General features: G+C 47.3%; 1 protein-coding gene across 3 annotated transcripts in view; it reads right to left on the bottom strand.

The window, feature by feature from the left end:
• Positions 1–9,392: 9,392 nt before the first annotated feature.
• kat14 (lysine acetyltransferase 14) overlaps positions 9,393–19,332 on the bottom strand; it is a gene marked incomplete at its 5' end in the record, with an annotated part of 16,701 nt that continues 6,761 nt past the window's right edge. The window contains 8 exons of one of the 3 annotated variants that reach the window (XR_014595647.1): positions 9,393–9,764; positions 9,849–10,150; positions 11,396–11,586; positions 12,085–12,260; positions 13,933–14,066; positions 14,960–15,540; positions 16,291–16,725; positions 17,632–17,800. Coding sequence is in view for 1 of the 3 variants with exons in the window: in XM_083979687.1 (XP_083835813.1) it covers positions 9,977–10,150; positions 11,396–11,586; positions 12,085–12,260; positions 13,933–14,066; positions 14,960–15,540; positions 16,291–16,725; positions 17,632–17,800 (1,860 nt within the window). Of the gene's footprint in view, positions 10,151–11,395; positions 11,587–12,084; positions 12,261–13,932; positions 14,067–14,959; positions 15,541–16,290; positions 16,726–17,631; positions 17,801–19,332 lie in introns of all 3 variants that reach the window. The other 2 variants (XR_014595648.1, XM_083979687.1) reach the window with 2 other exon arrangements.

Genomic DNA, 19,332 nt, shown 5'->3' with positions numbered 1-19,332 from the left:
CAGTTGTCAGCCTTTGACCCTTGCCCTCAGTCATCTCTCTACTCTGAAAGAGCTGGACTTGAGCAACAACCACCTGATGGATGAAGGGGTGAAGATGCTTTCTGACTGGAAGAGCAAACCACAGTGTAAACTGGAGATACTATGGTGAGACTTTTAATTTTCACGTCAGTAGGTGTTATAACACCTGTGGTGTTAACGCAATTTATTTTTCTTTCAGTTTGTTGGGGTGCACCAAGAGCAGCTGTGAGTCTCTGGCCTTGGCTCGGAGCTCTAAAGCTTCACTCCTAAAAGAGCTGGAGCTGAGCAAGAGCGATCCAGGAGAAGCAGGTCGGATGCTTCTGAAGGACAAGCTTAACAAACTGGACACACTGAAGGGCATGGAACAATCAAACATCTAAGCAGCAAAATCCTCCTCAGAGACACACAAGTGGACATGAAAGAGCAAAGGGTCATGGGAGTTATTGGTTTCATAACCATTAACAGACGTTCTACCCAGTTTGGATTCTTTCAGTATGAGTGACTTTGGAGATCAAACAGGCCCAGGGCTTGTAACTGTAACAAACACTGAATCAAGCGACATGGGCGAGCTGAGACTGATACTGATACTAAACTTTGTTCCTCTGATAACGTATGAACCAAGTGGCAACCCTCCGTGACGTCACCCATTGGTTTGTGAAGGGCCGTTTGTGAAGCCCGGAGATTGGCTTTCAGGGCGCCGCCATTTTTGATTTTTGGAGCCAGAAGAAACCATATTTGGACGAGGGGGCGGGGCTAAGGAGGTCGAGGGGCGGGTCGGACCCGTGTCTGCGAGGCTGCTAATTTACCCAGCAACACCGGCTAACTGCCGAGCGGCTACGCTGCTAACACCGTTAGCATCTACAACTCGAGGTAAACTTCATATTTAACGGTGAAAGTAATCTCAGAAGCTTATTAAATACATGTCCATGTTTGAACTACATATACATAGATCCCACGAGGAGTAATGTGTCACGTTATTGTAGCCGATGTTAGCATTAATAAGCTAATGTAAAGCTGTGAAACATATTTTGATATTGTTTTAAATTGTTTTACAGAAACGGGAGACTAGTTTCTGTCTCAAACTGTGAAGCTGCAACACATTAAACTGTCATGGACTGAGACTGGTGGGTTACGGCTCCTGGACTTGATGTTACCTCACCTGCATCACCGATGATCGGCTGCTGGAGCTCCGACCTGTCGACCACGTTACACTGCATTCACCCAGCTATTAGCTATTATTTTACATTCCTATTATATATATATGCACATCTTTTTTGCAGGTTACATGATGATGTACTGGAAATTCAGCTAATACAATACAAGCTTGTCTTTTGACAGTATGGCTCACTTTTACATCATCCACAGCTTATAAAACGTTTTCAATGCTGTGAAATGCTGAAATTACTAGTGCAGTTTAAACATGAAATTAATTTATTTACTAAGATTTGCTTTACTGATTTTTAATGGGCCTTTACAGTAACATGAACACCACACTGCTGTAATCAATAATAAATTCAGGAAAAACTTTCCAGGACTATTTTTATGTATGCTTTCACTACACACAAGAAAAATACAAATGTTTAATCTTGTTACCCTCCTTGAAATGATAATAAAGCATCCAGAGATGAATATCAGAGCTTGTGCTTTCCTGATGTGTCTTGTCAACTAATCTATGATACTGAAAACAATAATTCACCAAAGTGTCACATTACATTGACCATGAGGTTATGGTAAATGTAAAAGAAATACTACAATTTAATCACAGTAACTTTCTTTATTATTACATTTTCAATGATGATCATCGACTGAATAAAGCATTTGTATTAACTGGACTATGAAAATAGCTGCTTCCAAATCTTCACTGTCAATTTTAAGTTCACCCTAAAAAGTGTGAGGTCAAATGTGGACATAGAATAATAAAACAGTTGGTCTGTTCTCTCATCAGAGGTTTTCTGGTTTCATCATCATCACAGCAACACATGATGTCCTCCTTCTGTTGGCACCGGTCACTCAGCTCTCACTGTGGCTCCTTAGAATCACAGTAAAACACAAGAACTTAAATTAAAACATGGCAGGTGCATGACTGTCTGTCTGCTTCAATTAAAGACATTTGTGTGTGAATTTACAGCAGTAAATGACAAACCCCCACCTCTATACAGTATATTGTATTTATCAGTACAGTATGACACCAGCAAGATAGCAAGTTGATGGATAAACCTGGGGGCTTTGCAGCTTGTAGACCGATCCTACCGATCACTGTTCTGCTAAACATGACGCTGTGGTCGTTAAATATTAAACCGGATTTATCCCGGTCCGGTAAAAGTCGGAGACGAGCTACGGTTAGCATGGCTAACACGGAGCTAACGCGGAGCTAACACGGAGCTAACGTTAGCCGTGTGACTCGATTATTCACATTAGCTATAAATTAACTTGTCTTGGGCGGTGACAGTCTCATGTTCTCCGGTCAGAACACACAGGAGAACACACGGGAAAGTAATCAGTGGTCTTCTGGAATATACAACAAATTAAATATAATTTTTATGCGTTCAGAAAAAGAAAAAAATACTCACCGAACCGTGATATCAGCTCCCTCCGGGTCTGTTAGCACCTTACAGTCTATGGTTAGCACCGTCGGACAAGGTGAAACGAAAACTGGCTGAAATTAATTAACTGCCAGCACTGCACCTGTGCTATCTATCATCCACACATATCGACAAAATATCAGAAATTAAATTAAAACTGACTGAACACAATACGCAAACGACGGGAGGTCCCCTCCGGTGTTAATCCTCGGTGTCTGATCCACTGTGTCTGACCTGTGACGTCTCAGTCATCAGGCTGTCAATCATATTCCGTGCTGGAAGGTGATTGGTCAGTTATACCAACCAGGAAGGACTAATATCTAAATAATTATAGATTTTTTTTCAGAAGGACCACCAGGTCATATTTAAAGGAGCATTATCGCAAATACAGCAGTAATAGCATAAAATAAGCTGACATATGTAAAAGATGGGTCGGGGGGAGCCATAACTAAATTTACAAAAAAAATCGCCAACAGTATAGTGTCCGTGGGGCAAATGCAGCATTTGTCTTTGTTATGATCCAAGCCGGCCCGGCGCTTGCTGCGTTAAAATGCACTCGGAACTCGCAAATCAGACCTCCGAACCGGACAAATATGCAACAGTAAGTAATGTAGCAGTGTTAGGCTGCTTACAGTCACTGAATCGCTGGTAGAACACTTTGTCTCCACGTCCCTGTGTCTTTCTTCAGCTGTCCTCTCAGCGTTATTAAGGAGGAGGACGTTTCAGTTGCTGTTGTTGTCTTGTTGTGGTTGTGCGCGACGTAGAGCTGCGCCGCTTCCACTAGCGAGTTTTCTTTTTCCCGCGATTGCACGTTCATTCAGCCTGGTGAGGGAGGAGGAGGGGGGAGGGGGGAGGGAGAAGGAGGGGGGGCGGGGGGGGGGGGGGGGACTAAACGAGGCTGCTCTCTCTCTCTGACAGCTGCCCACTTGTTTATATCTGATAAGCTCCGCCTGGCTCCATCTAGTGGCCGAATTTTGCGATAATACTCCTTTAAGGATGATGAACTTTAGCTGTTTAGACCGTTATCAGTTGAGAAAAAAAATTATTGAGCTGTGGTGACCCACAATAGTTAATAGTTAAGAGACATTCACCTAGGTACCAGAGGTCTTGTACCTTTAAGAGTTTACATGGTTACTTAGCAACCTGAGAGCTCATGCCGGTTCCGGGTTCTTTAGAATGTTGATGGTTTCTTAGCAACCAGAGTTTTCAGTGTTTTGTTGTGGAGAGTAAACTGACTCAACTCACCTCCGTCTCCAGTCTGATCAATATTATTTACATCTCCACAATTGGTGACCCCGAGAATACGAACATGTCTGACGGCGAAGGAAGCAGACACAACACTCCGGCGGCACTGGCACCGAGCGAGGTTAATGACACGGTTAATGTCAACGCCAACATCTACGCCGCGACCGTTAAGTTACCGGACTTCTGGCAGCACAACCCACGAGCCTGGTTTCAACACATCGAAGCCCAGTTCCAGTTGAGGGGAATAACGCAGGACGTTACAAAGTATTTCCATGTTGTGGCGGCGTTGGATGCCTCGACGACGGCCAGAGCAATGGTGCTGCTGGAAGCGCCACCGGCTACCGGTAAATACGGCACACTGAAGACATTCCTTCTGAGACTCTTTGAGCTGTCTGAACTGGAGAAAGCGGACCGCCTGCTGTCCCTCAACGGCCTCGGTGACGGCAAACCGTCACAGCTGATGGAGAGAATGCTGGCGGTGTTGGGCTCAGCGGATCCCTCATTCCTTTTTACGCACATTTTTCTGCGGCAGCTCCCCGCGCCTGTGCGCACTGCTCTGGCCAGTTCACACCACTCCTCATCCAAAGACTATCGTGCCCTGGCTGAGGAAGCGGACAGGATTTTCCTCGCTAACCGGCTACAGTTTGTCCACGCACTGTTGCCTAACCAAGGGGCTTCAACTCCGCAGCCGTTTCTGGAGGACACTGTTGACATTGTTGGCACCGCGGCCGCAGTGACTGCCCGCCGCCAGCGTGATGATGGTGGACTGTGTTATTATCATGCCAGGTTTGGAGCTAAGGCCAAGCAGTGTCGCAAGCCATGCAGCTGGGTCCAGGGAAACGCCAGGGCCGGCGCTCATTAGCAGTTATGGGCGCTGGCCATGTCTGTAAGCTGCTGTTCATCACCGACAAGCTGTCCGGCCGACGTTTGCTGGTCGACTCGGGAGCTCAGTGTAGCATCCTGCCAGCACAGACTGTGGACACTATGGCTGGCGGACACGGACCCCAGATGGATGCAGCCAATGGCACGCCCATACGTACCTACGGCACCAGGTATGTGGAGGTTTCTTTTGGTGGACGGCGCTTTGGCTGGGACTTTGTTATGGCTGCTGTGTCTACGCCGATCCTGGGCGCGGACTTCCTCTGCGCCTTCAACCTGCTGGTCGATGTTACAAACTGCCGACTCATTGATGCCGTTTCTTTTGCATCATACCCCTGCACACTCGGGGGGGCTGGAGCGCTCTGCCTGTCAAACACGCTTGCCACTGGAGACCCATATCAACGCCTCCTCTCCGAGTTCCCTGACCTCACCACACCCACGTTCTCATCTGCGGTGGCTAAACACGGCGTGGAGCACCACATCACCACCGCGGGCCCCCCAGTTTACGCACGGGCCCGCCGCCTCGACACAGCCAAGCTGGCCATCGCAAGGGAGGAGTTCGCTACTATGGAGCGTCTTGGCATAGTGCGCCGCTCGAACAGCCCATGGGCCTCCCCCTTACACATGGTGACTAAAGCTGACGGCAGTTGGCGCCCCTGCGGTGATTTCCGTCGCCTGAACAACGCCACGACCCCTGACCGCTACCCTGTCCCGCACATACAGGATTTCTCCTCTCACTTGGCGGGGGCCACTATCTTTTCCAAGGTCGATCTGGTGCGCGGATATCACCAGGTTCCGGTCCATCCGCAGGATGTACCCAAAACAGCTGTCATCACACCATTTGGCCTTTTTGAATTCCTGCGAATGCCTTTTGGACTTAAAGGGGCGGCACAAACATTTCAGCGGCTAATGGACTCTGTGCTACGAGATATGTCATTCCTGTTTGTTTACTTGGACGACATTCTCGTAGCCAGCACATCTGTTGAGGAACACCTAACACACCTCCGGCAGCTGTTTGAAAGGCTCAGTGAACATGGACTTATTGTTAATCCAGCCAAGTGCCAGTTTGGACAGTTGTCAATCACGTTCCTGGGACACCACGTCACCCCACAGGGAGCGGTTCCTCTTCCTGCCAGGGTGGAGGCAATCACTGGTTTCCCACGTCCCCGCACCACAAAGTCTCTTCAGGAATTTCTGGGCATGGTGAACTTTTATAATCGTGTTCTCCCCCATGCAGCCCACCTCATGCGTCCTTTGTACGAGGCCCTGCGAGGCAAAAAAGCTAATAGTGAAGTGGACTGGTCCCCAGAGAGAGACAAAGCTTTCTGTGCTGCCAAGACCGCACTGGCCAACGCTGCCCTGCTGGCGCACCCGTCTCCCAGTGCCCCCATAGCCCTCACTACAGACGCCTCTGACTATGCAGTGGGGGCGGTGTGTGAGCAGTGGGTGAGCGGTGCCTGGCAGCCCCTGGCCTTTTTCAGCAAGCAGCTCCGCGACAATGAAAAAAAATATAGCACCTTCGACAGAGAGCTCCTGGGTCTTTTCCTCGCAACCCGACATTTCAGATTCCTGTTGGAGGGTCGCCGGTTCACTGCATTCGTGGACCACAAGCCTCTGACATTCGCCATGTCCAAGACTTCGGAGCCATGGTCTGGTCGTCAGCAGCGGCAGCTCTCTGCAATCTCTGAGCTCACTACAGACATTCAGCATGTGGCGGGCAAGGACAACTTCGTCGCCGACTGTCTTTCCCGGGTGGTTGCATTGTCTGTTCACCTGGGACTGGACTATGCTGCTATGGCGAAGGACCAAGCCACAGACTCGGACATTCTGGCTTGTCAGAAGGGCCCCACTGCACTGAGGCTGGAGGACGTGGTGTTCGACAGAGCCAACACCACGCTCCTCTGTGACGTCTCCACAGACCAACCACGCCCGATCGTGCCTGCTGGCTGGCGACGCCAGGTTTTTGACACCATCCACAGCCTTTCTCATCCGGGTGTGAAGGCCTCTGTCAAGCTGGTAGGGGCCAAGTTTGTTTGGCCGGGCCTTAAGAAGGACGTCAGAGCCTGGGCAGGCGCTTGTGTGGCATGTCAGCGTGCCAAGGTGCAGCGTCACACCAAGGCCCCTTTGGCACCTTTTGTAGTACCTGAGAGGCGTTTCGATCACGTCAATGTGGACCTGGTGGGCCCCCTGCCTCCTTCCCGCGGGTTCACTCACCTCCTCACCATGGTGGACAGGACCACCAGGTGGCCAGAAGCTATTCCCCTGTCCTCAACTACGTCAGCAGAGGTGGCCAGAGCATTCATCGCATCCTGGGTGGCCCGGTTTGGCACACCATCGGACGTTACCTCTGACAGGGGTCCACAGTTCACGTCGGAGCTCTGGACTGCAGTTGCTGAGCACCTGGGGGTGAAGCTCCACCGCACCACGGCGTACCACCCGCAGGGCAACGGACTGTGTGAGAGGTTTCATCGTGCCATGAAGGCCTCCCTACGTGCCAGCCTTACAGGCAGCGACTGGGTCGACCGCCTTCCATGGGTCATGCTCGGTCTCCGCTCTGCCCCCAAGGAAGACCTCCAGGCCTCATCTGCCGAGCTGGTGTACGGCCAGCCACTGCGGGTCCCGGGGGAGTTCCTCCCAGATGCAACAGCTCCCTGGTCAGCTGACTCTCATCAGACTGTGGCCCGAGACATCACTGACACTTTTGCCCCCGTGCCGACATCTCGTCACTGCCTCCCCCAGTCCTACGTCCCCAAGGACCTGCCGTCGGCCAAGTATGTTTTCATCTGCCACGACAGTCATCGGACCCCGCTGCAGCCCCCCTACGATGGGCCCTTCCGTGTCTTGGAGTGGGGGTCTAAGAACTTTGTGGTGGACATGGGAGGCAAACCAGAACGCATCGCAATAGACCGTCTGAAGCCTGCTCATTTGGACGTGGAAGAGCCTGTGGAGTTGGCCAGGCCCCCGCGGCGGGGACGCCCCCCTGCTTTGGCCCCCAGCACTGCCCCTGCCCCTCCTCTTTCCCTTAACCATCCTCTTGGTAAGCGCAGCCGTTTTGGCCGCCAGATCCGAGTATTTCATGATTGAAAATGAATGGGAGTGGATTGGAACCAGGTCTTTCTGCAGCCACCCCCTACAGGATGCGGCTGGGATTGCACGTAAAGTCACTTCCGCATAGGCTTCACTTTTCAGACCGGAAGTCTACGTCCATTTTTTTTTACAGTCTATGGTATGAACCAGACATTCAGGAGGATTTTACCAGCAGCCGGGTTAAACACAGAGGCATCGTCCTCTCTTTTTCAGAGTCTTTGTAGTTATTCAGACGTTTCCCTGAGGACCTCAGTGTCACAACATTCTTTCAAGCTGTTCTAGTTCCTCCATGGATGGATAGATAGATAGATAGATAGATAGATAGATAGATAGATAGATAGATAGATAGATAGATAGATAGATAGATAGATAGATAGATAGATAGATAGATAAGACAGCATAATAATTAAAGCCATTATCTATCTATCTATCTATCTATCTATCTATCTGAACTGGGGGGGGGGGGGGGGGGGTCTTTCTCATTGTCTTTCAGATCGTAGAGCATAGCTTTAATATGTATTTGCTTTAATAATAATAATAATAATGAATTTTATTTGTAATGCACTTTAAATGTTTATTTATTCTTTTCCTTTTTAAGCCCACTTCCTGTGAGACCAGAGAAAATAAAATAAAAAGGAATGTAATATTGTACTGTACTATTTAAATTGTGTTTTTAAGATAGCGTAATAAAGTATATTTATATTATAACGCGTTGTCACGTCTTGTCTGGGTGCATTCAGACTTGTGGCCTTTGTAAATTTATTTCCTGGGGGTGAAATTCCCCCAGGTGGAGTTGTTGAGCAGCACTTAAATTAGCCTATAACCCCTCACTACTCTCACACTCTCCCGCCACTACACATCAATATATTAGTTGTACCACAACGCTGGTTGCAGACCTAAAGCTAAAGCTACCCAGAAGGCTGTGTACAACTGTACACCAGCGATAGGCCTTACTCAACCTAACAGTGCGGGGCAGCAGCATCTAATCTGCTGTTTGTCGTCTACTGTCTGTTACATCTCAGAGACCTGTTTTCAAAGCCAACAAACAGAATGCAATTTTTTTTCTGCTTAAGATAAATTATAGGCCAGGTGGGGTTGGGCTTTGAGAATCAAAAACCTAAAATTTAGATTCCATCAGAGTCGTTAAGAAGTTTTTACTTCGATTACCCTCAGCGGTTCCTAAACAATTTAATTCCTTTTAATTCCTAAGCAAAGTACAAAGGCATTATAAATGTGGTCCAATATAAACTCTGAGTGTGATAACAGGTCCAGAATGAATGGAAGAGTCCGTCTCTTGGTGGAGGTTCCAAAAAGTAAAAGACACATCAATGTCCTTGTTGAATCTAACTAAAAAGGATTTGACATTTAATTTCCTTAACTCACACACACACTTCTACACAATTCACCTCAGCTCAAAGATATAAACACGAAAGGAAAATCACCATGAATCAATCAGTCGACAAGAAAATAAAAAGATTTGGATGATAAAGAATTCTGTCAAAATAAATGAATGAGACATGAATTCATTCAAAAAAATTTATTTTGCATTTATTCCTGTCATCGTCTACATTGTGTGTGTGTTCAGCTGCAGGGCCGGTGTGAGGCGGAGGAACGCCGCCGGTCAGACGTGGCGGTGAGCTCCGGCTATAACGACACGGTGTCTCTGCTGGCGGCTCGGACCGGACTGGACTTACTGGGCAAACTGGGAAGAACCAAACTGAACCTGGACCTGGTCTGAGGAGCCAGAGGAGTCCAACAGAACCAGGACCTCAGACTGTAGAGAGTCTGATCTGGTCTGGTCTGCTTCTGTCGACTGCTAAACACTGAATATGAAAACGTTGAATTCAAAGAAACAATAAAACTCAGTTTATTTGAACAGAGTGCAGTTCCTCTCCTGAACACCAGAGGGAGCCAGTCTCCATACACTCAACATGTTTACAGCCTCATCACTTCCTGTTTATACAACTCACCTGTTCACTTTATTAACCACTAATAAAGGTGCAGACACAGGTGAGACTGGTGTTTTCTTAAAGAGACAGACGCTTCAATGGAACAAAGTTTAATGTAGAACTCAGACAGCAGCAGCAGGGGGCGCTGCAGAGCAACTCAGTTCATCTGCTTCACCAGCACCCAGCCGGTGGCGGCGTTGTGGTGTCGTTGTGGTGTCAGCGGCGCAGGCGGAGGAAGAAGGCGTGGCGACACTCGGTGCTGTCGACGGGGTAGTACTTATCGTAGAAGTCCAGGATGTATTCCTCCGCCTTGAAGCCAAACTTCTGGTACAGCAGCATGGCCGGGTTACTGGCCGACACATGCAGCGTCACATCCTTCCCCATGCACGTCTGAAACACACACACACATACACACAGAGGTCACACGCAGAGGTCACCTGAGGAATCACTCTTCTTGGTTTTACCCGTTGTAGTTAGGGCTGACCCCAAAAAATCGAAGCTTCGTTCATTGCCATGGTAATCGATCTTTAAGTCTGTGATCGATTGTTTTGTTTTTTTTCTTCCTTTTTTCCTTTTTGACAGCGGTTCTCATTGGCAATTGTTACATTCAAATGAGTAGGCGACTTTGCATCCTGAAAACCTGCCTGATTTTGGAGATATGCAGTGTTTGTTTGCCATTTCTTTCATTATTTCCGCTACGATCGCGCCCCGCCCCCGTAAGACGTAAGATCGCGCACCCCCACCGGCCGTCGAAGCTTCGATTAAAATCGATTTTATATCCGCGAAGCTTCGATTATCAAAATAGGTCAGCACGAACAAGCTCAGTGTGAGAGAGGAGTGTGTTGCCCCTCTCCTTCCTGCCTGGTGCAGTGCATGCTGGGACATGTAGTCTCACCTGGATGAGGTGGTAGTAGGCTTGTTCCGTATATCTGTACTAAGTTGGTACCGGGGTACTGAGGCATTTTAAACGGTACTATACTGTGCTTGGATGAGACCGGTATTTGCATTTTAGCGCCGCCGGCAGCGGTGACGTCGCCACATTGTAATTTGAGCCGAGGCAGCGAGTGAGTGAGCAGTGTAAACTACTACTACAGTCATGGTCTGCTGGTCTCCTAAAGGGGGCGGAGTCACACCCTGCTGTTCTCCTAAAGGGGGCGGAGTCACGGTCTGCTGTTCTCCTAAAGGGGGCGGAGTCACGGTCTGCTGGTCTCCTAAAAGGGGTGGAGTCATGGTCTGCTGGTCTTCTAAAGGGGGCGGAGTCATTGTCTCCCAAAAATTAACCCCAACTGGTCAAAATAACTAAAAAGATGCAGTGTTTTCAGACCTAAAACAATGTTGATATTCATTTTTAAACAACAGAACACTAATGTTTTACCTTAGGAAGAGTTCAGAAATTAATATTGATGGAAATTTCTATTTTAAACCTGCCGCAGCAGTGATTGTTTACTGATCTACAGATTATTTACTGATGTTTATGTTAAAGTTCTATAAGGTTTTCTATTAAAATAAAGTCAATTATGACATTTCTTGTGTTCTCTTTTTATTTGGAAAAGTATCAACATACATGTTGGTACCGTGACAACACTAGGTGGTAGATGGTGTGGGTGCAGTGCATGCTGGGAGGTGTAGTCTCACCTGGATGAGGTGGTAGATCATGAAGGTGCCGACGCCAGCCCTCCTCCACTCGGGGTGCACCAGCAGGAAGGAGATGTACGCCTCGTTGTACTTGACGTCCGGCACCATGAAGCCGAAGCCCACCACCACCTTCTTGTAGAGCGCCACCACGCTGAAGTCCGGGTACTGCAGGCACTCTGATAGGTCCACACCTGCAGGAGGGGGAGAGGGAGCGGCCAATCAGAGGCGTTCAAAACAAAGAAAAACACGCACTCTCCAAAAAACTTTCAGGAACAAACTAAAGAGGTGCACGGCCAAAAGTTGCACTTAAAGATCATTGTTTTTATTGCAAACTGCGTCGGCGCTTAACACACACAGGCCGGTTTCGACAACGTCTTCCTCAGTGTGCAATATTCAACAGGAAGTGATGTATTTAAATACTCACAGCTGTGGTCAATCACTTGATCGACAAATAACAGTACTCGAGAAGCATAACAACTTCACAATGCAAAAATATTAGAAAAATAGAAACATGTAGAAAAATGTAACAAATATCCAAAAACCCAGACATCTAAAGTATCATAGGTAAATACATGTAAATAGGTAAATAGAACAATTAAAGTTAAAAAAGTGCGGTCAGCCATTATAATAAAGGCCAATCAGAGGCGCTCACAGAGGGACGGTGTCAGGTGACAGGAAGTGGGTCCTACCTGGCCAGAAGCTGTCGTGACACATGGCGTTGACCGATGGGATGTGGTTGGGCCTCACGTAGCAGTAGTCGATGGGGGCCTCGACCTCCGGGAGCCAATCAGGATCCGCCCTGTGGGGGTACGCCCTGATCTCAGCCAGGAGGCGGAGCTTCACCGGACGACTCTCAAAGTCCCTCCTGATTGTACACACACGGGGGGGGTAATCAGATTACCACAAATACTACTGCAGTTACACTACCACAGTTATACTACTACACTCCTAATAATACTTAAGTAATACTACAGTAATACTATCTGCATCTGAGGATCTGAGGAATTTATGAATTGATATCAGATCTTTCTATATACTATATAGACCGAATCTCCTTGTTGTTTACATTCTACTTCCGGGTAGAAAACCAGCACGTAATTTGAATGAGAACAGTAGTAATGAACAAGAGTTTAGCTATACGTATATCATATTTTTCACGCCCTATCACCGTTTAGACAAATCTGAAATGATTGAAGAAACATTACTATTTCTGTGTGTGTGTTTTGTGTTGCTATGTGTTGTATTTATTCAGTTTGGGGGGAACACGGTGTCTAGAAAGCATCAGTGGCTCAGCAGACAGGGACAGCTAACGGTAGCTAAGCTAACGGCGGTAGCTAAGCTAACACCAGGACGTCAGCTGTTAAAACCCTCCCGTTGTGGGACACGACATGAAACTACTCCAGTTAGCTCAGTCATGTTGTAACTCAGATATCCGCTGGAGAAAATATTTTTTCATGGACCGTTTATTGAGTCACTGAGTTATTAAAGTTAAACAGGTAGCTAACCGTTAGCCCGGCTAATCTATGATAACCATGACTAATCACAAAAACATGCACACAGAAATAGTAATGTTTGTCCAATCATTGGTGTTATAAACTTAACAAACATCAGATTAGTCTAAACGGTGATATAGTGACATGAAAAATTAGATATATATAGTGAAACTCTCGTCTGTCACTATTGTTCTCATGCTGGTTTTCTACCCGGAAGTAGTTTTAACAACAAGGAGATTCGTCCTATACACTTCGATACTCATCGATCAGACAGTCTGCAGAGCGTTAACACTGCAGCATACTACATGATGACCCACAATGCATTGCTGTCCTACCCCAGCCGAAGTCAGCAGACTGAAGCTGATTTCATTTTAGCTCTAAACTCTGTAAATATATCACTTTATCTACATTTCACTCATTTTTAGGCCGTTTAGATCCCCAGTGTGTCGTTGATTTGTCTAAATACCAGCTGACGAATTCATCGCTACTGAAGCTCGCCGTAGTGAGCAACGCACTGACGGTTATTTTCACAAAATAAAGCGCCCGTTGCCCTTTATTATACAGAAAACCATGACGATAGAATTTGTGCTTTTTTTTTAGTAGTCGATGTAGCTAGCTTGAAACCACCGTTTTGATTGATCTCGTCCCGTCAACGGTATTTGACCGTTCAAGCCCCCAAGTTGCTAAAATACTACTGTCGTGGCATCGCCATAGTCAGCTCATGCTACTTTTTTTTTTCTTTTGTCCTGTTCGCGGCAAGGAAGTGACGATCGATGATGCATTTTGGGTAATTTGAGTGTGAGTAGTAAGCTTGTCATGCATACTCAACATTATGGCGAATCTAGTGTAGCTACCATCCGTGAACTTCTCGCATACTCAAACTGGCATACGACGCATCCACAAACTCAAAATGAGTTAATATGAGTTGTAGGAGAGGATGCGGTTTCTAACACACCCAGACTCTTTAATATCTTTAAAGTCAGATCCAAACATCCGTGGTTCCTGACTTGTGGCTCGTTCCGGCCAATCAGAGGCAAGTTTTACCTGATGAAGGGTTTCAGGATCCTGGACGTGTACGGACTCTTGATGCTCTGATCCAGACTGCCCTCGGCGCCCATCAGACGGTGCCAGAAGGACGGAGAGTTTTGCTGCAGGCCACGCCTCCCTGACGGCTGGATCTGCACACACACACACACACACTTTTTACATATGGCAGCAAACATCTGCTCTGCCGCGCCCCTCTGACTGAAGCCCCGCCCCCTCTGAGCGCTGCCATCACTAGTATATGGCTGCAGAGTCAGACCCCTTAATGCCACCTAGTGGTTGTCTGTAAAATTGCAACTACACAAATTCCAAATAAAACGCCAAGATCTAATTGTTTGTGAAGCTTGGAACACTTTTAAACTTTTTTTAATAGCCTATAATGAAATAAAATGCTTTTGCTATTGCATGGGGTTACTATTGGTTTTGTATGCTAATGGATACAGATATGACAGACTCGAAATATGGACAATATGGATGGCAGTAGGAACGTGAGTATCGAACGTGAATCACATTGTTCCTTTAATGTCATAAAAGTTTTTGTGTAAAATGTATTTCCAAATATTGAAAGCCCCGACATGAGAAATTGTTCTGAAAAAAATGTAATACGTCTATATTTTACAGTAAGCTTCCTTGTAGCGGAAGCTCCCAGTGTCTCAGTTCACTGCTCTTCCGGCGGAACAATTTCTCATGTCGGGGCTTCAATACAAGAGGGACATTACAGACGAGCACTATGGAGGTATTTGGATGTTTTTTGGTGTGTCTTTTTGGACGAAGAAAAGTGAGCACCATTCACAACCATTATATGGACAAATACTGCTGCACGGAGCCCCGCTGTAACTCAGAGAAGCAACGGAGGACTCTGAAACTTCTCCCAGCCCTTAGTCCACATGAGGGGGAGTCGATAATTGAGTAGTAGATGTAGTAGAAATTTGAATTTTGGGTGAACTATCCCTTTAACATACAAAACAGGTGGCGCTGTAGCAGAAAACCAATGGGTCTGACTGTGCGGGTCTTCTCGCTGCCGTACCTGGAAGCGGTCGAGGATGCGCAGCTCGTGGCTGTTGGTGCAGTATTTTCCCGTGACTCCGCCCCCCGCCAGAGGCCCCGCCTCCTGGGCGCCGTAGATGCCGCCCACCAGGCTGAGCGTGGCGCTGACGGCGCGGTCGACGTCCAGCAGGGGGAGCCCTCGCTGCCTCTTGGCCTGGCGCACCAGCAGCTTCCTGTGGAGGCGCTTGGCGTGCGGCGTGACGGCCAGGGCCAGCGGGCAGCCGTCGAGGCGCCGCAGCAGCATCCGCTCCTCGTACAGCGACAGCGCGGCGAAGCGAGGACTCTGGGAGCCGCCGCCGCCGCCGCCTTTCTCAGCGTGAGTCATCCTCCGGCGCTCGGGACCGGCCGCGCCAGGGGCCGCCGAGGGGCCGTCGCTCCGGCCCGCCGCCTCGTCAAAGTCGTCCTCTCGCTCGCGGCCCTCGTCGTCATCGCTGTCGGCCTCGCGCTTGATGTGAGGAGGAAGTGGGCGGAGCTTCTTCCTGGCCACGAGGCCGGAGCTGGGCGGAGGAACGTACTCCATCCCCGGGTCGATCATCCCCTCCGTCTCCAGCTCCTCGTCGTCTGGAGAGCAGAGGTCAGAGGTCAGAGGTCAGAGCAACCGCACCATTAGAACCAATGACTATCATACTTTTAACATGTTCACTAGTTTTTATTTGTATTTAGTTTTTAAGGATTCTACACTATGTCCAGTACAGAGCACACACACACACAAACCAGTTGTTCATCAATGCAAAACCCCTCAAACTACACGACTCAATCAACTACAAAACTCTGCAGATTATGTACAGGGCTGTAAACAGAGAGCTTCTGCATTAATTACAAGGTTTTTTCATAGACAGAGAAGTGACACAGTCTGAGAGGAAACATGTTATTAAGGCCGGGGAGAGTGAGAACTACGCTAAAATCCTTTTCTATCTCAGTCACTGGTGTCAAACAGTGGAACAAACTAGATGATGACACTTGTGGGCTTTTAAAAAAGAAATATGAAACTCTATTATAGACAATTATAAATAGATTTAAACCCAGAGAAAGGGGTTTAACGTTATTCTGGACTGGCTGTCTGGAGTTAATGCAGACCTGCCAACCTTGACATTTTTTTATGAGTACGCAAAATGCGTACATGTTGGCAGGTCTGTTAATGTATTCTGAATGGTAACCGCCGGTGGGACCTGATGAGCTTTATGCTTCTCTGGTGTGAACGCCCACTAGTGGACGCAGGACGTAATAATAAAATCTGGTACAGGTGTAAATATAATGAGATAAAAAACATTAAAAACTACAAAATTATTTGGGTATTTAAATCTGACTGACCGTGGAACAGCGCCTGCGGCGGCATGGCGTCGGGGATGAGGTCGGCCTCCGACAGCAGGCTGGGCGTGGCCGAGTGAGACGCCGGCGTCCCCGGGGCGGAGAAGTCGGGCGACGGCGACGGCGAGGGGCTGGTGAGCGGCGTCCGGTCCGAGGAGCTGAGGGAGGAGAAGTCGATGACCTCGCCTTTCTCCAGGACGAGGTCGGGGCGGCGGCCGGCGCTCCCGCCGCGAGCCCCGCCCAGCTTGACGGGCGTGGAGGAGGCGCTGCGGTCGGCGTAGCCGCTCACCGCCTCCTTCTGCGCCCGCCGGATGTCCTTGGCCTCCTGCGTGCGTGAGCGCTTCTCCTTCAGCTGCATGGCGCTCTCCACTGGGTTCCTGGCGCCGCGCTTCCTCAGCCCCTCCACCGTGATGATGGGCTCCAGCGCCGGCTTGGAGGCTGCAACACACCAAGCTCAGTTTAACTACCGAGCACTGTTCCCTCTAAAGTGTTTCACTGTGCAGTTGCACACTGCTCCCCACCTCTTTGCCCAGAATTCTGAATGAGGTATGCCATTATGTAACCAAATAATTTCCTCGAGATTGTAGCTAGGTACAGTAGCGCATACAAAATAATTAACCCAAATAACTTCAGATGAGACCAAACCCAGATAAGTATTAAGATAAATATATTTCCATACAATAGTTTCCATTTTCCATACTTTTCCAGACCTGGAAATGTATAAAATCTAATTCCATACTTTTCCATACTTCAGGGTTCCTACAGCTTAAGCCAAGTTATATTTAAGACTTTTTAAGACTTTTTTAAAGCCACTTGAAATGAAATTTAAGACCGACTTCACAATAAACACAAATGCAGAAAAAAAACACCACATCAATTACATAGGGTTATAGGGACAATTTTACCCACTTCCAAGGTAAAGTGACTGCTACATGAACATTGGATTGTGTCTCTTTCCAGCTGTCCTTTAAAAAAAAACGCATAAAAAGTCCGGAAAAAAAGAAAACACTGACTTGGGAGCTGGTGGCGGTAAGAACGCCACTAACTTCTCTATGTCGGAATGTTACCAATTATTTTGCGATTTGAGACTAATTACAACTATAAAATCCCACTTACCAAGTGTTAACATTTTTAAGACTTTGGAAAAATTGATTGAAGACATTTTAATGCAAATTAAGGCCTTGTTTTTAGATTAATGAATTCAATGCCTTTTAAGACTTTTTAAGGAGCCGTAAGAACCCTGTACTTGCTTAGGAACCCTGTCAAACATACTATATGTCCGGTAAACTGAAACCTGTCGGTCACGTTGTCCGGTGTCCCTGACCAGAGAGTCCTGAGGCTCACCTTTGGTCTTGGCGCTGGACTTGTCGGCCTCGGGCCTCAGGGTGGGCGGTCGGTTCTGGACCAGCTTCCACCAGCCCGGTTCTCCAAACTCCTGCGCTCCGGAGCGGAAGAACGTTGGGCTTCCGACGGAGAGGCAGCCGGCCACCGTGCTCCACCACGTCGACGTCTTCTTCCTGCTCGGAACACGACACAACGACACCGCTCAGACTCACTCACACACACACGGGGACAGAGTCTGAAACACTCAGACGGTCTGGAACTGACTTTTATTCAACAGAAACTAAAACTGACATGACACTTTAAAGGGACAATGAGGAGTTTTGGAAAAGTGAAGCGTTTTTACACTACATTTATGAGCCTCCGCACCGTGAAATTCTTTGACCGGCGCAAGACAGACTCATGTTTTCATTCATCAAGAATTAAAGTCAGAGGTTGGAAGACGATCACATACCGTCGTAGTTCCCACCATAAACGGAGATTTAGCGGCGTTATTCTCATGACTCGCCACAAAACCGAAAGTAAAGAAACGCTGGTCAGCTCGCCCAGCATTTCCACCACCACTAATAATAACAACATAACCATAGAGACAAAACCATAAATTTATAGAAAATGGAGCCATTAACAAGTGGTAACGGAGATTCATCCACATTAATATGAGACTTTTTTATAACTAGGGCTGCCCCCGACCAAGGATTTTCTTGGTCGACCACTGGTCGTCATTTAGAGCGATTAGTCGACTAATCGACGCATATATATATATATATATATTTTTTTTTTTTTCTCCCCAAATTAGCCTGAGCCACTGAATAAATAATTAACCATTAATTTTACAAGTGCGCACAGCTGTGCGCTTTAAGTCTGCCGCCTGTTAATGACACTGGCAGATTATTTCAGATTCTAATTATTAATGTGTCAGAAAAAATCAGCAAGGGGACTGTCGGAACATTCTGAATATTTATTTAAACACGTCACACACACACGCACATCGTTGATGTAACAACATAATTGTAACAAACAAATAATACAGCCTTGAAAACTAAATTAAACAATATTTTCGTTTCTTTTGAAAATGTAGATAACGAAAAAAATATATAGGCTGTCAGATTCGAAAGATAAATATAATAAGAATTCAAATAAAAATGAATAAATAACCATTCGGCAAAACTGAAACACTTAGGATAATTAGTGCAAATACACAGACCAACGGTGAGGTATAGCCTAAGCTTACATGAAATAAAAACTCAATGAATATAAAATAGGCAAACATCGTGAATAAACGGAATAAATATGTATTAAGCAAACTGAAACAGTGCAAATAAACGGAAAAGTAGCCCAAACAACTTTCTACATTTCCCTTAAGTCAGTAGCCAGCACAAATGAAAGTAAATCACACATTTCGTTTTGCACAAGCAATTAACTCACAGTTATATCCCCTCGGCTCTCAGTTTCCTCATATTATGAGAAAGGAACACAAGTTTGTCCACATTGTCGGGGAGAAGTGAGCTCCGCGTCTTGCTCACAATGAAGCCGGCCTTGGAGAAGATGCGCTCCGATGGTGTGGACGTGGATGGGATGGAGTGGACACGCTTAGCTGCTCTGGCCAGCTTCGGGTAGCGGTCTTCGTTTTTTTGCCACCATGGGAGCGGTCCTGATTCAACTTTTGTTTTGTCCTCCAAGTATCGTTTCATCTCACTGTTCTGC

Source organism: Trachurus trachurus, assembly GCF_905171665.1.
Source record: "Trachurus trachurus genome assembly, chromosome: 1".
NCBI lineage: Eukaryota > Metazoa > Chordata > Actinopteri > Carangiformes > Carangidae > Trachurus > Trachurus trachurus.
This window is presented reverse-complemented; position numbering and strand designations above follow the sequence as displayed.